Genomic DNA, 13,270 nt, shown 5'->3' with positions numbered 1-13,270 from the left:
GTATGTCTTTCATTTTATCATGTGTTACAGTCATCACTTCAGGCAATACTTTTCCAATATAACACAATCCTTCAGAGTTTGGGGCAAGCCACTTGTACGCCTTTCTCCCGCATATGAAATATGCATCATCGGGGAGAACATATGGGACGGAGAAGGACATAACCATATTACACACCTTCCAGGTGAAATCTCCTAACCCTAATTCTTCCATCTGCTTAATACACGTATCAGGTTGTACGATATGTGCACAGTATCCTGGTGATACTTCTCCAACTCTCGTAATCCTATTTCCTAAGGTGTACCTATACCGGAAAGATTTTCCTCTACTGGCTATGTGGCGTACAAGCTCTGTATCTGTAGGCATTCTATCTGCTCTATGCGAAAAGGTCATGGTGTGGTTACTCCATGACACTTCCCAATTTCCCGGCTTTCTGGGATTGGAGATGTTGAAACATAATAGGGACCTATCCACATGGTATTGGTGGAGCTTCAAACTAGGAGGGCTGGAGATATTAAACCTCCTGTCCACCGGTCTCCCACCATTTAACTCAAGTACCTCCCCTATCGTTAAAGGAAATGGTACTAGCCCTGATTTGCTATGACCTTGAGGTACTTGAGAGCATACCCAACAATCTGTTTTGTTTAACACATTACCCACTAAGGAGTGATAGTCACTCAATGGATGCCGGTCCATATGGATATTAAAACTGGATTGGCATTTCTTAATGCACCCATCTTCAATGACATTGTTACAGAGCCTACAGATACAGTTTTCCTCAGCTAACAATCCGTCACAATTCCTTCTATGGTCAATGCTATCGGATCGTTTTCTGATACTCGCCTTTGCTTGTTGGTTAGGTTGATCTTGGAAAACTACGCCTCCATCTTTATCATCAGAACCCATTCCAGAACCTCTATCGACCTCCATGGTACTCTCGCCGGAACAGACTGCTCTGGTCAACATCATGGTCAACAGGAAAATCAGGATCACAGTCTCTTGGGGCAAGTCCATCTTATAGGAGGAAACGGAGAAGAATGAGAAGGAGGAAAAATAAATTTGAGGGAGAGGGGATGGGAAGTGGAGAAAAACAATAAAAGGGAGTGGGGAGTCGACAACAGCTCTCGGTCTTCAAGGCTCAGGTGCCGCCTCAGTCCTCCTGGAACAGACACTCCAGTGATACAACCTCTACCGTCTGTTCCTTATCACGGGACTTCTCTGGATCAGCAACCTTCTTGCAGTGGGATGAATGGACCCAAGTCTCTCTCTCAGCAACCTTCAATGCTGTAGTGCTAGTCAATAAGACCTGGTATGGTCCTTCCCATCTGTCAATAAGGCAACCTGAGCGTAGAAAATTCCGTATCATTACATAATCCCCAGGTTCAATGTCATGACAATTACTATCAGGTAGATCAGGAATCACCAACTTCAGATTATCATTTTGATTCCTTAACTGTTTACTCATGTTAATCAAGTACTTTACAGTTACTTCATTGTTACATTTCAAATCATCCTGAGGGTTAATCATAACATGCGGTTGTCGACCAAACAAGATTTCAAAGGGAGACAGATTAAGAGGGGACCTGGGAGTGGTTCTGATACTGTACAATACAATGGGTAAAGCTTCTGGCCATGTCAATCCTGTCTCTGCCATCACTTTACTCAATTTATTTTTAATAGTGCTGTTCACTCTTTCGACCTTCGCACTCGCCTGTGGACGGTACGGAGTGTGCAGCTTGCTATCAATTCCCATCAACTTACACATTCCTTGAAAGACATCACCTGTAAAATGGGTACCCCTATCACTTTCGATTATTCTAGGGATACCATATCTACATACAAATTCCTGCACAATTTTCTTAGCAGTAAACATAGCGGTATTTGTAGCCGCAGGAAATGCTTCGACCCAATTTGAGAAAACATCTATACAAACAAGTACATATTTCAAATTCCGACAAGGGGGTAATTGTAGAAAGTCAATTTGTATTACCTGGAAAGGGCCGCCGGCAGGTGGGATATGGGATGGTTCTGTAGGTATTGCCTTTCCAATATTCTTTCTCAAACAGGTAAGGCATGACATTGCTCTTTTACTCGCATGAGAGGAGAATCCTGGGGCGCACCAATATGCTCTCACCAATTTGCACATCCCTTCCTTGCCTAGATGAGTCAGCCCGTGAGCTGCTTCAGCCAGACATGGAAGATATGCTCTGGGGGCCACTGGTTTACCATGTCCATCCGTCCAGAGTCCTGAGGACTCCTGGCCACATCCCTTTGCCTTCCAGACTGCCTTTTCCTGTGTGGAACACAAATTTTGCATTTCACACAACTTCTGTGTGTTAATGGTATTAAATACCATTAATTGTGTGGTGTCTGTCTGTATGGGGGTAGCAGCTGCTAACTTAGCAGCTTCGTCCGCTCGGCTGTTACCAAGTGATACCGGGTCTTGGCTATATGTGTGTGCTTTACATTTGATAACAGCCACTCTGTCGGGTTCCTGTATCGCTGTTAGAAGCCTTTTTATGTGAGCTGCATGCGCTACCGGTGTACCAGCGGCCGTCATGAAATTTCTGAGACGCCATAGGGCTCCGAAATTATGGACTACTCCGAATGCGTATCTAGAATCGGTGTAGATATTGGCTGACTTACCTTTAGCCAATTCACATGCTCTGGTTAGGGCGACCAGTTCAGCAACCTGGGCTGAGTGAGGTGGGCCTAGCGGTTCCGCTTCTATGGTGTCTTGGTCATCTACGACTGCGTATCCAGTACACAAGTCTCCCGAGTCTGACTGTCTATGACAACTACCGTCCGTGTAGAACGTGAGTTCTGCATCTTCCAGTGGGTTGTCACTGATGTCAGGCCTTGCGGTAAAATTTTGGGTCAAATATTCCATACAATCATGTGTATCTTCCTTTATATTAAATCCTCCTTCCCCATCACTCTCACCTTCCACCCTTTGTGCCTGACCAGGCACACCTGGGAGATACCTTGCAGGATTTAATGCACTGCATCTCCTTATGGTGATGTTTACGGGGGCCATTAGTGCCAATTCCCATCTTGTAAACCTCGCTGATGAGACGTGTCTGGTTTGGGCAGAATTCAATAAGGCTGATACTGCATGTGGCGTATGGATTGTGAGGTTGTGGCCTAGCACGACATCTTCGCTTTTTGTCACTAGCAATGCTATCGCAGCAACGCTTCGCAAGCATGTGGGGAGGGATCGCGCTACCGTGTCTAGCTGAGCGCTGTAGTATGCAACTGGCCTGCTGGCGTCACCGTGTTTTTGGGTTAGTACACCTGCCGCGCAACCAGCACTTTCTGTTCCGTATAGTTCAAAGGGTTTCCCATAGTCTGGCATACCTAGTGCTGGTGCCTGCGTTAGGCACTGTTTGAGTCTCTCAAATGCTGTTTCGGACTCGTCTGTATGCGAAATCCTATCAGGTTTGTTTGAGGAGACCATTTCCTGCAAAGGTAACGCCAAAATGGAAAACCCTGGGATCCAATTACGGCAATACCCACACATTCCTAAAAACGTTCTGATCTGTTGCTGGGTTTGTGGCAGAGTCATGTCTCTAATTGCTTGGATTCTATCAGCGGTCAGGTGTCTCAGTCCTTGTGTTAGACAGTGTCCCAAATATTTTACCTTAGTTTGGCATAATTGTAACTTGTCTTTGGACACCTTGTGTCCTGTGTCTGAAAGATGAAACAGGAGCTGTTTCGTATCCTTCAGAGATGCTTCCAGTGAATCTGAACACAGTAGTAAATCGTCCACATACTGTATCAATACTGATCCACTGTCTGGTTGGAAAGACTGTAAACAATCATGCAAAGCCTGAGAAAATATACTTGGACTATCTATGAAACCTTGGGGTAATCGAGTCCACGTGTATTGGACTCCTCTGTATGTGAATGCAAACAAATATTGGCTGTCAGGGTGCAGAGGTACCGAAAAGAAAGCGGAGCAGAGGTCAATAACAGTGAAAAATTTGGCAGTGGGAGGGATTTGCATTAGGATGACAGCTGGATTTGGCACTACGGGGAACTGACTCTCAACTATTTTGTTAATCCCCCTTAGATCCTGCACTAGTCTGTAACCCCTCCCCCCACTCTTTTTAACAGGGAAGATGGGACTATTGGCAGTGCTGGACGTTCTTACCAGAATGCCCTGTTGTAGCAAGCGCTCTATTACTGGGTAAACTCCTAACTCCACCTCTGGCTTCAGAGGGTACTGTGGGATTTTTGGAGCTATCCTACCATCTTTTACTTGTACAACTACTGGAGCTACGTTTGCCATTAATCCAGTGTCTTGTCCGTCTTTTGTCCAAAGTGACTCTGGTATCTGAGATGTCATCTCTTCTATTTGGGATGGATTCCTATTTGTCATAATGGTATGTGACATTAATCTTGATGGGGAGTCTAACATGTCTCGCACTTCCTGAGCGTGTTTCTCAGGTATGTCCAAGAATACACCTTCAGGAGTACAATAAATGACGCACCCCATTTTACACAGTAAGTCTCTTCCCAGGAGATTGGTTGGTGCCGATGCAGCCAGCAAAAAGGAATGCTTGGTATGCAAAGGCCCTATTGTAATCTCGGCTGGTTTGCTAACAGGGTAGTGCTGGACTACTCCTGTTACTCCCATGGCTGGAATTGTCCTACCAGTGGTTCTCATGCCCACTGTCGAATTTATCACTGACTTGGCCGCCCCTGTGTCTACAAGAAAGTTTAAAGTTTTACCAGCTACATTAATTGCGATCTCGGGTTCACTTCCAAGGTTGGCAATTAATTTTACTGGCTGCAGATTACAGGTATGGCCACACCCCTATTGGGTATGGTGACCTTCCTGAATCCCGCTGGCAGCAACTACTTGTGAGGGAGTTAGCTGGGAACTACCAGAGGCATGCCAGTCTCTGTTCGGGGGATATCTTTTTGTTTCCCCTGTATGTGGCTCATAACTCCGTTTCTGTGGACCCCGATCCCAATGTCGTGTGTCGTGTCGTTGTCTAGGGGGTTGGTATGAGTTTCGTGGATTCTTTACTCTACAATCTCGTGCCATGTGTCCCTGTTTGTGACAAGAGTAACAAGTAACCATACTTGACTTACCCACAGGATTTGGTGATACAAACAAAGGCTGCCTTGTGGTCAGAGCCTGTATACTTACTGACATTAATTTATCACCTTGTTGTTCCCTGTGTCTGGTGATGTTTCTATCGTGATCAATAGCAGCCTCTCTCAAAGTAGCCACAGACAGACCTCGCCAACATGGTTGTGTGGTCTGTACCCTAGTCTTCAATGACTCTTTTAAACCATCCATCAGTACCGATACTGCTACTTCCCGATGGTTTGTGTCTGTTTTAATGTCCTCTATGCCTGTGTATTTTGCCATTTCTAATAATGCTCTGTGAAAATACTCTGCAGCTGTCTCTGACTCCTTCTGTTTAATGGAGAATATCTTATTCCATTTAGCTACTGCTGGGAAATACTCTTTTAGCTGCAAGTTTATTCTTTTCACATTATCTTGGTTGTACACATCTGTAAGAGGTACATCATGATCTAGTCCGCAATCCGCTAAAAATTGAGTTGCGTCGACATTTGAGGGTAAACATGCTCTCAGCAATATCTGCCAGTCTTTATTGTTGGGCTCTGCAGTGTTACCTAAGTCTCTGATGTATTTTTGACTGGCAACTAAGTCTTTTCTAGGGTCAGGAAATTCAGACACTATGGTCCTTAATTCCATTCGGGAAAATGGAGTGTACATGGCAATGTTCCTAATGGGAGTGGCTCCTGATGCGTCTGTTTTCCCATTTGGCACTGCTATTACTCTGACAGGTGTAATTCTAACAACCTCATTCTGTGTAGATTCTACAGGCTGTGGTGAAATAGTCTCAGCATAATGCATGGTGCCGTACTTACCAGTTGATACGACCTCACCTATCCCTCCGCTAGGGGCCTTTACTAATCTCGTGGGTGGAGCTGTGCCTACTGTGGTCTCTGCTATGGTGGCTGCTAGAGAGAGCGCTGAAATCGTTGCCGATTCGTCCTCTTGATCACACTCCTGAGGAAAGTTCAAAACAGGGTACAACTTGCACGGGTTAATACTTGCATGGGTTAATGGGTTAACATTATCATTAACATTTACACAGTTACTAAGTGATTTTGTGTTACACCTTAGTGCGTCTTTCTCCGCAATCAACTTCTCTCCTGATATGTATGGTGGCGGTGGGGCCGTGGCAATCAGTTTTCTGTTAGAGCCAGATCCCGCCGCCTGAGCCAAACCTCTCTGTATCTCACCTTCCTGTTGCCACAACTGTAAATAATCATAATGCTGGATTCGTCTCTTTGTTGATTTTATGAGACATATCCTCCTCCTTAAATTTTGTAACACTTCTGAGCTGAAGCTCCCTACTCTTGGGAATTTCTCCCCGTCATGTACAGTCATTCTCTCCCATTCATCACATAAAGTTTCTGTGTGACTTCCATATTTCTCACACATTATATACCTGGCCGACCCAATTGGTCGGACCACTGAATCAACCCGAACCGAGGTTGATCGCCCCCTACCTGAACAAGTGGCCCCCATAGTTCGAAAGTGTTGCTTTATTTAGCCAACCCTTACACAAAACCAAATGTCCACAATAGGCTGACGGTGGCGGTTTACCGAGTACCCCACTCACTTGCCCACGCCGACCAATACGACCTGATCACACCGATATGGTGCTGGCGTACTCGACCTAGGGCCCCTGCGACCTGAACCTCTATTTACTGGAACCTGCGAGGGTTATCCGAAGAACACTTACTCTTTCCAGTAACTATTGGTTGCTGGATAGTTCCTGAGTGAGCAGCAAACTTCCCTTAAAATAAAAAAATTACACAAATCACGTTAGAGTGTACAAATAGCGTTTGTGACCCCTTTACTCTAATGGTATTAGGTCAGATTACTAACTACTGCACACACTTACGTGCGGTCCAGTCGTTCAGTACACAAACAACTAAGCTTATGTACGGAAAGACCAATGGAATCGAAACTTACGACTGCGAATTCCTTCAGCCAGAGCTTATATGGCCTATATGGGTGTTGCACCAACCCTTTTTGGTGTTGTGCCTGTGAACTGTATAGCGGACTTCCTTGTCGGCTGTACCTGGACCTCCTGGTCTGCTATGACCTCCTGGTCTTGTTACAGTATGACCTCCTGGTCTTGTTACAGTATGATCTCCTGGTCTGCTATACTCTAATGCTCAAAATTGTATATTTAACCAGAGATGCCTCCCTAGCCACCGTGCACGTCACTTACACGCATGTACCTCACGAGTACTCGACTTTTCTTGTGGTTCAACCTTTAAAAATTGTAAAAACACTCACTCATCACATGTACACTTTTGTTTCTATTTCTATTTCTGCGCAGAAATTTTTCTTCAGATCAGGTGTGTTACCAATTAGGAGCAGGATCTGTTAATTAAAATTTCGGACACCCAAAAATAGACTTGCGTTATTTCTCGCCTCGCGTTATTTATCGCTTTGCGTTATTTATCAACTTATCGTGACTTGAGCTACGTGGGCGTAACCGGACGCTCCGTTGCGTAACGTACGCTGCGTGCGTCGGCCTTTGGATTGCGTACGCAAGTCTTTGTTAGAGACACGTATACGCAAAGCAAAGATCCACCGTAACACAATTTATACTTTTATCAATGTAGATGATCCTTGATCATCTACCACACAACACACTGACTTCGCCTTATCTCCCAGGCAAAACTGTGTGTTTGTCTATCTTTTAACTATATTACCTTTACTCTTAAACTATGAAATAACGGCAAATCTCTTTTAGCACTTCTATCAACTATAAAACTGGCAGACAGGAGAGTGGTATACGAAAATGAAAAAGAAAAAGAAATGCAGATATATATATGTGTGCGTGCGTGTGTACGCAAGACAGAAAAATAAAGTTTTTTTTTTTTTTAAAAGACACTAGCGTTTTGTTCTTACCTCCGGTTCCCGGATTCCTTCAGCACTCTTTACCTAAGCGAAGCAGACGCTTATCCTGTCAGCACTACGAGGGATACAACCTCCCGCCCTTTGCTGAGGGATAATGTCTGCTGATCTACCTAGTGCAGATATGTGAAGGACGGGCGAGCCGCCAATTGATAAAGCTAAATATTTATCGTTTATAAAACACTTTAAGAGGTCTAAGAACACTGTACGCTATCTACGTAAGAAGTACCGTAAGGGTACGCAAGTTGTGTAGCGATCGCTCAACCGTAGTCGAGACGCTCAAGCGTCACGTTCGCTTACGGCCCAGTGATCACAGGCAGGCACGCTATTGGCTGCCGACTAACGTAATGATTCGCTATAGCGTAGCGTACGCTCGGGACCACGAGGAGATCACCAGCGGTGCAGACGCTTACAACGTTAAACCCTTTATATCTATACCTTTAACAATGAGATACACAGTATACCTTAGTGTAGAGACAGAGTGTAAGTGCAACCTGGTGTAACCTGATTAACTACAAAGCTGCTAGGGCGTCACCGACGCTCAGAGAATACTTAACCCTATAAAGAATACACAGATACCTGGGCTTAGGGTCCAAAACCTATTATATGTATTTTAACTATTATACTTGCAAAAGGAATCACAGTACAAATGATACACTACAATATAACATAAACCAACTAACCAGATAACTACACGGGAAATACAATACAATACAATTAAAGGAAAATACGAGAGAAAGAGTAGAGAGAGAGAGAGATGGCTCACAGTAAGACAATATGATTACGGAGAAAACTTACGCACAAGGGGAAACGATCGCATGCGCCTCGATATCCAGCTCCCGATTATCAGCAATGAGAACCGTTGAAGAGAGTGAACTGGATACGGTCGGCCTGCCTATTTATGCCCCACACACAATACAATTCAATGGTCCCTACAATCTCATTGTTCATTGGACACAGGAATTCGGCTTCGCATTATAACAAAAGGTCATAGGTTGATTCATACAGGTGGGCTGTGACTATTTCCAACTGCTCAGGTGGGAGGGAAACTGGGTTTCCCGCCGCATGGGTAATAAAGTGCAAATAAAGTAAATGTTCATAAACTTCTTATGTCCATAACTATTCGCACGAGCGATTGATCTGCTTCAAACCAACACCGGAATATTTCTAATTAAATATTCTTCCGATGGATACTAAACACCACTGTATTACTCCTGTCTGACCCTTCGTATCAAACAAAGAGGGATTCCTCTGTTCATAAACATTCTATATTAACCAAACTTTCAGAATCTATCAAAGGGACCATGATCTACAAAATACATTAGTAGTGAAAATATGTAATGATTGAGTCGCACGCTACGATCGCATAAACTGTACCGTAAATACGCATACCATGCGCCTGCGGGTGCCCGCGACTGTGAGTATGCGCACGTACGGGAGAGCGTACGCATGCGCAGCACGGACCTGTGTGAGGTGCAAATATGGTAGTGTGCATAGAGATATTTTTCTGACTTTGACAAATCCTAAGTAAAGTTGCACCAAAAGTATGATTGTAGTAGTTTGTACCTAGTTTTAACTAGACTGTGTGTACCCAGCCAATCTGATGGGTCATGGGACTCCGCTTACACACTTGCCGATGCAGGGGATCGACGCGGGATGGGCATGGTTTCGCTAGCAATGTCTTCTGTTGGCCATGCAGCAGGACCAACCAGAAGACATCCCGACGACGGCCGATGTGAACGATATGTCAGTCCGATCCACCAGATCGGATGACATATCTTATGTGTGCCCAGCTTTAAAGGGAGACTCTATCCTTAAACATATCTGACTGAGTGAGAGATTTTTCTATTATGTTGACTTTGTACTACACAATAAATAGAGGTCTGGCTTTGCATACAATTGTATGGATTGTATATACATATCATTAGTCGTATTTTACAATAAATAGACTCTGAGGCAGAGTTCCCCATTAAATGTACACGTTTACAATTTTAAGATGGTAAATGGAAGCAATTTAATGCCAAAATGAGACATGACAACTTATTTTCTGCATTTCTTTTCAGAGTTGTCACGTTCATGATCTTTCCACTAGTGACAGAGGACATGATTTAACAAATCAAAAACATTCAAGTGAAGAACACACCAGATTACAGGAACACAGCGAGGAACTGCCCTTATCCCAATCCTCTAGATTTTCTGGTGAAAGCTCCTCAAAAAGCCCCATGGTGCTACTGAAACGTTTAAGTCAAGATATTGTAGAAAGTTGCAGTGTCATTTTGTCTCCAAATCACAAGTGCCCTGTTTCATACCTAGAAAGCTGTAAAGCATCTCCACCGTCTCTAAATAGCAGTGTTGATGTACTAAGCTTGTCACCATTTAAAGCAGTTGCTTTGAGCCCTGTCTTTCCTCTGAAGACCCCACATTTACATAGATTGTTACCGTGCAGATTATTTCAGGACAAAAGCCCAAGTGCTGCAAAGTTACCTGATGAAATAGATGATCAGTGCTCACACTGTTCAGAAAGTTCCCAGTTGGACTCAATTTCGGCGTTAAATACCTCAACTCAGTCTGAGTTCTCCAAAGGGGATAATGTGCCTCGTAGTGAGGAGACCTGTGGAAAGAACATGTGCAATGAGAAATCCACGATGTTGGATAAAACCAAAATTGCTCCTGTGGACCGAATTGAACTTTCTGCTTGTAGAGGAGTAAAGGAACAGAAAGGTGAAGACACAGTTCATTACTACTGGGGTGTTCCTTTCTGTCCACAGGGTGTAGATCCCAGTGAATACACCAAAGTCATTCTCTGTCAGCTTGATGTGTATCAGAAGAGCTTGAAAAGAGCTCAGCGACACCTCTTGCGTAAAATGGACTATGGAGAACCCATTCAGCTAGCAGCTTCATGTCAAAGCTGCAACGAGCAGGTAAAAGGGAACGTCAGCCAAGAAGAAGATACAGAAGAGATTATAGAGGATTGTGACCTGCAAAAAAGGGAACAAAGCGAGAAGGAGCCTCCCTGTGATTCTGATGGCTCAGAGGAACCACATGTGTCAAGCAAAAGACAAAAGGTTTTTCAGAGTCCAGTTCATAAAGTCTTGGAGGTTGCCCATCCCTCTCCAGTTATGTTAGAGCCAAGTCATTCACAGGTAAGCACCTTGGTAATAGATTCAGTTCTTTATATCACATCTGAGCATCCAATAACCATGTACCATTATTACACCGTATAAGCAGCTTCTCATGATCTATATTTACTATCAGGCTATAGCACTTAGTAGGATTATGGACTGGACAAGGGGCTCTGTGGGAAAACTGGGTGGATTTGGAAAAGGCATCGTCTCCAGTACCCCTGAAATTCCTGCCTCTGTTTTTTTTTTTTCTCTGACGTCCTAGTGGATGCTGGGAACTCCGTAAGGACCATGGGGAATAGACGGGCTCCGCAGGAGACTGGGCACTCTATAAGAAAGATTTGGTACTATCTGGTGTGCACTGGCTCCTCCCTCTATGCCCCTCTTACAGACCTCAGTTAGATTTCTGTGCCCGGCCCGAGCTGGATGCACACTAGGGGCTCTCCTGAGCTTCTAGAAAGAAAGTTTAAATTAGGTTTTTTATTTTACAGTGAGACCTGCTGGCAACAGGCTCACTGCATCGAGGGACTAAGGGGAGAAGAAGCGAACCTACCTGCTTGCAGCTAGCTTGGGCTTCTTAGGCTACTGGACACCATTAGCTCCAGAGGGATCGACCGCAGGACCCGTCCTTGGTGTTCGTTCCCGGAGCCGCGCCGCCGTCCCCCTTACAGAGCCAGAAGCATGAAGATGGTCCGGAAAATCGGCGGCAGAAGACTTCAGTCTTCACCAAGGTAGCGCACAGCACTGCAGCTGTGCGCCATTGCTCCTCAATCACACTTCACACTCCGGTCACTGAGGGTGCAGGGCGCTGGGGGGGGCGCCCTGAGCAGCAATAAAAACACCTTGGCTGGCAAAATAGCCACAATATATAGCCCCAGAGGCTATATATGTGGTAATTACCCCTGCCAGAATACAGAAAAAAGCGGGAGAAAAGTCAGCCGAAAAAGGGGCGGAGCCATCTCCCTCAGCACACCGGCGCCATTTTCTCTTCACAGTGTAGCTGGAAGACAGCTCCCCAGGCTCTCCCCTGTAGTTTTCAGGCTCAAAGGGTTAAAAAGAGAGGGGGGGCACTAAATTTAGGCGCAATATTGTTTATACAAGCAGCTATTGGGGAAAATTCACTCAGTGATAGTGTTTATCCCTACATTATATAGCGCTCCGGTGTGTGCTGGCATACTCTCTCTCTGTCTCCCCAAAGGGTTGTGTGGGGTCCTGTCCTCAGTCAGAGCATTCCCTGTGTGTGTGCGGTGTGTCGGTACGGCTGTGTCGACATGTTTGATGAGGAGGCTTATGTGGAGGCGGAGCAGATGCCGATAAATGAGATGTCGCCCCCTGTGGGCCGACACCAGAGTGGATGGATAGGTGGAAGGTATTAACCGACAGTGTCAACTCCTTACATAAAAGGCTGGATGACGTAACAGCTATGGGACAGCCGGCTTCTCAGCCCGCGCCTGCCCAGGCGTCTCAAAGGCCATCAGGGGCTTAAAAACGCCCGCTCCCTCAGATGGCAGACACAGATGTCGACACGGAGTCTGACTCCAGTGTCGACGAGGTTGAGACATATACTCAATCCACTAGGAACATCCGTTACATGATCCCGGCAATAAAAAATGTGTTACACATTTCTGACATTAACCCAAGTACCACTAAAAACAAAAAAGGGTTTTATGTGTGGGGAGAAAAAGCAGGCAGTGTTTTGTTCCCCCATCAAATGAGTGAATGAAGTTTGAAAAAGCGTGGGTTCCCCCGATAAGAAACTGGTAATTTCTAAAAAGTTACTGATGGCGTACCCTTTCCCGCCAGAGGATAAGTTACGCTGGGAGATATCCCCTAGGTTGGATAAGGCGCTCACACGTTTGTCAAAAAAAAAAGGTGGCACTGCCGTCTTAGGATACGGCCACTTTGAAGGTACCTTCTGACAAATAGCAGGAGGCTATCCTGAAGTCTGTATTTACACACTCAGGTACTAGACTGAGACCTGCAGATAGTGCTGCTGCAGCATGGTCTGTAACCCTTTCAAACAGCGATACTATTTTGCGAACATAAGACGTCGTCTTATATATGAGGGATGCACAGAGGGATATTTTGCCGGCTGGCATCCAAAATTATTGCAATGTCCATTCTGTCAGGAGGGTATTAGAGACCCGACACTGGACAGGTGATGCT

At 45.1% G+C, this 13,270-nt stretch overlaps 1 protein-coding gene across 6 annotated transcripts in view; it reads left to right on the top strand.

Moving 5' to 3' along the window:
* UIMC1 (ubiquitin interaction motif containing 1) overlaps nucleotides 1-13,270 on the top strand; it is a 482,965-nt gene that overhangs the window by 275,975 nt on the left and 193,720 nt on the right. For 5 of the 6 annotated variants that reach the window (XM_063927938.1, XM_063927937.1, XM_063927936.1 and 2 more), the window contains one exon: nucleotides 10,046-11,125. The exons of the other annotated variant lie outside the window; for it this stretch is intronic. In XM_063927938.1, the coding sequence (XP_063784008.1) occupies nucleotides 10,046-11,125 (1,080 nt within the window). The remainder of the gene's footprint in view (nucleotides 1-10,045; nucleotides 11,126-13,270) is intronic. 6 annotated transcript variants of the gene reach the window in all.

The sequence above is a fragment of the Pseudophryne corroboree genome, chromosome 6 (genome assembly GCF_028390025.1).
Source record: "Pseudophryne corroboree isolate aPseCor3 chromosome 6, aPseCor3.hap2, whole genome shotgun sequence".
NCBI classification, from domain to species: domain Eukaryota; kingdom Metazoa; phylum Chordata; class Amphibia; order Anura; family Myobatrachidae; genus Pseudophryne; species Pseudophryne corroboree.
The sequence above is the reverse complement of the archived record's forward strand: the minus strand, read 5'-3'. Positions and strand labels throughout refer to the sequence as shown.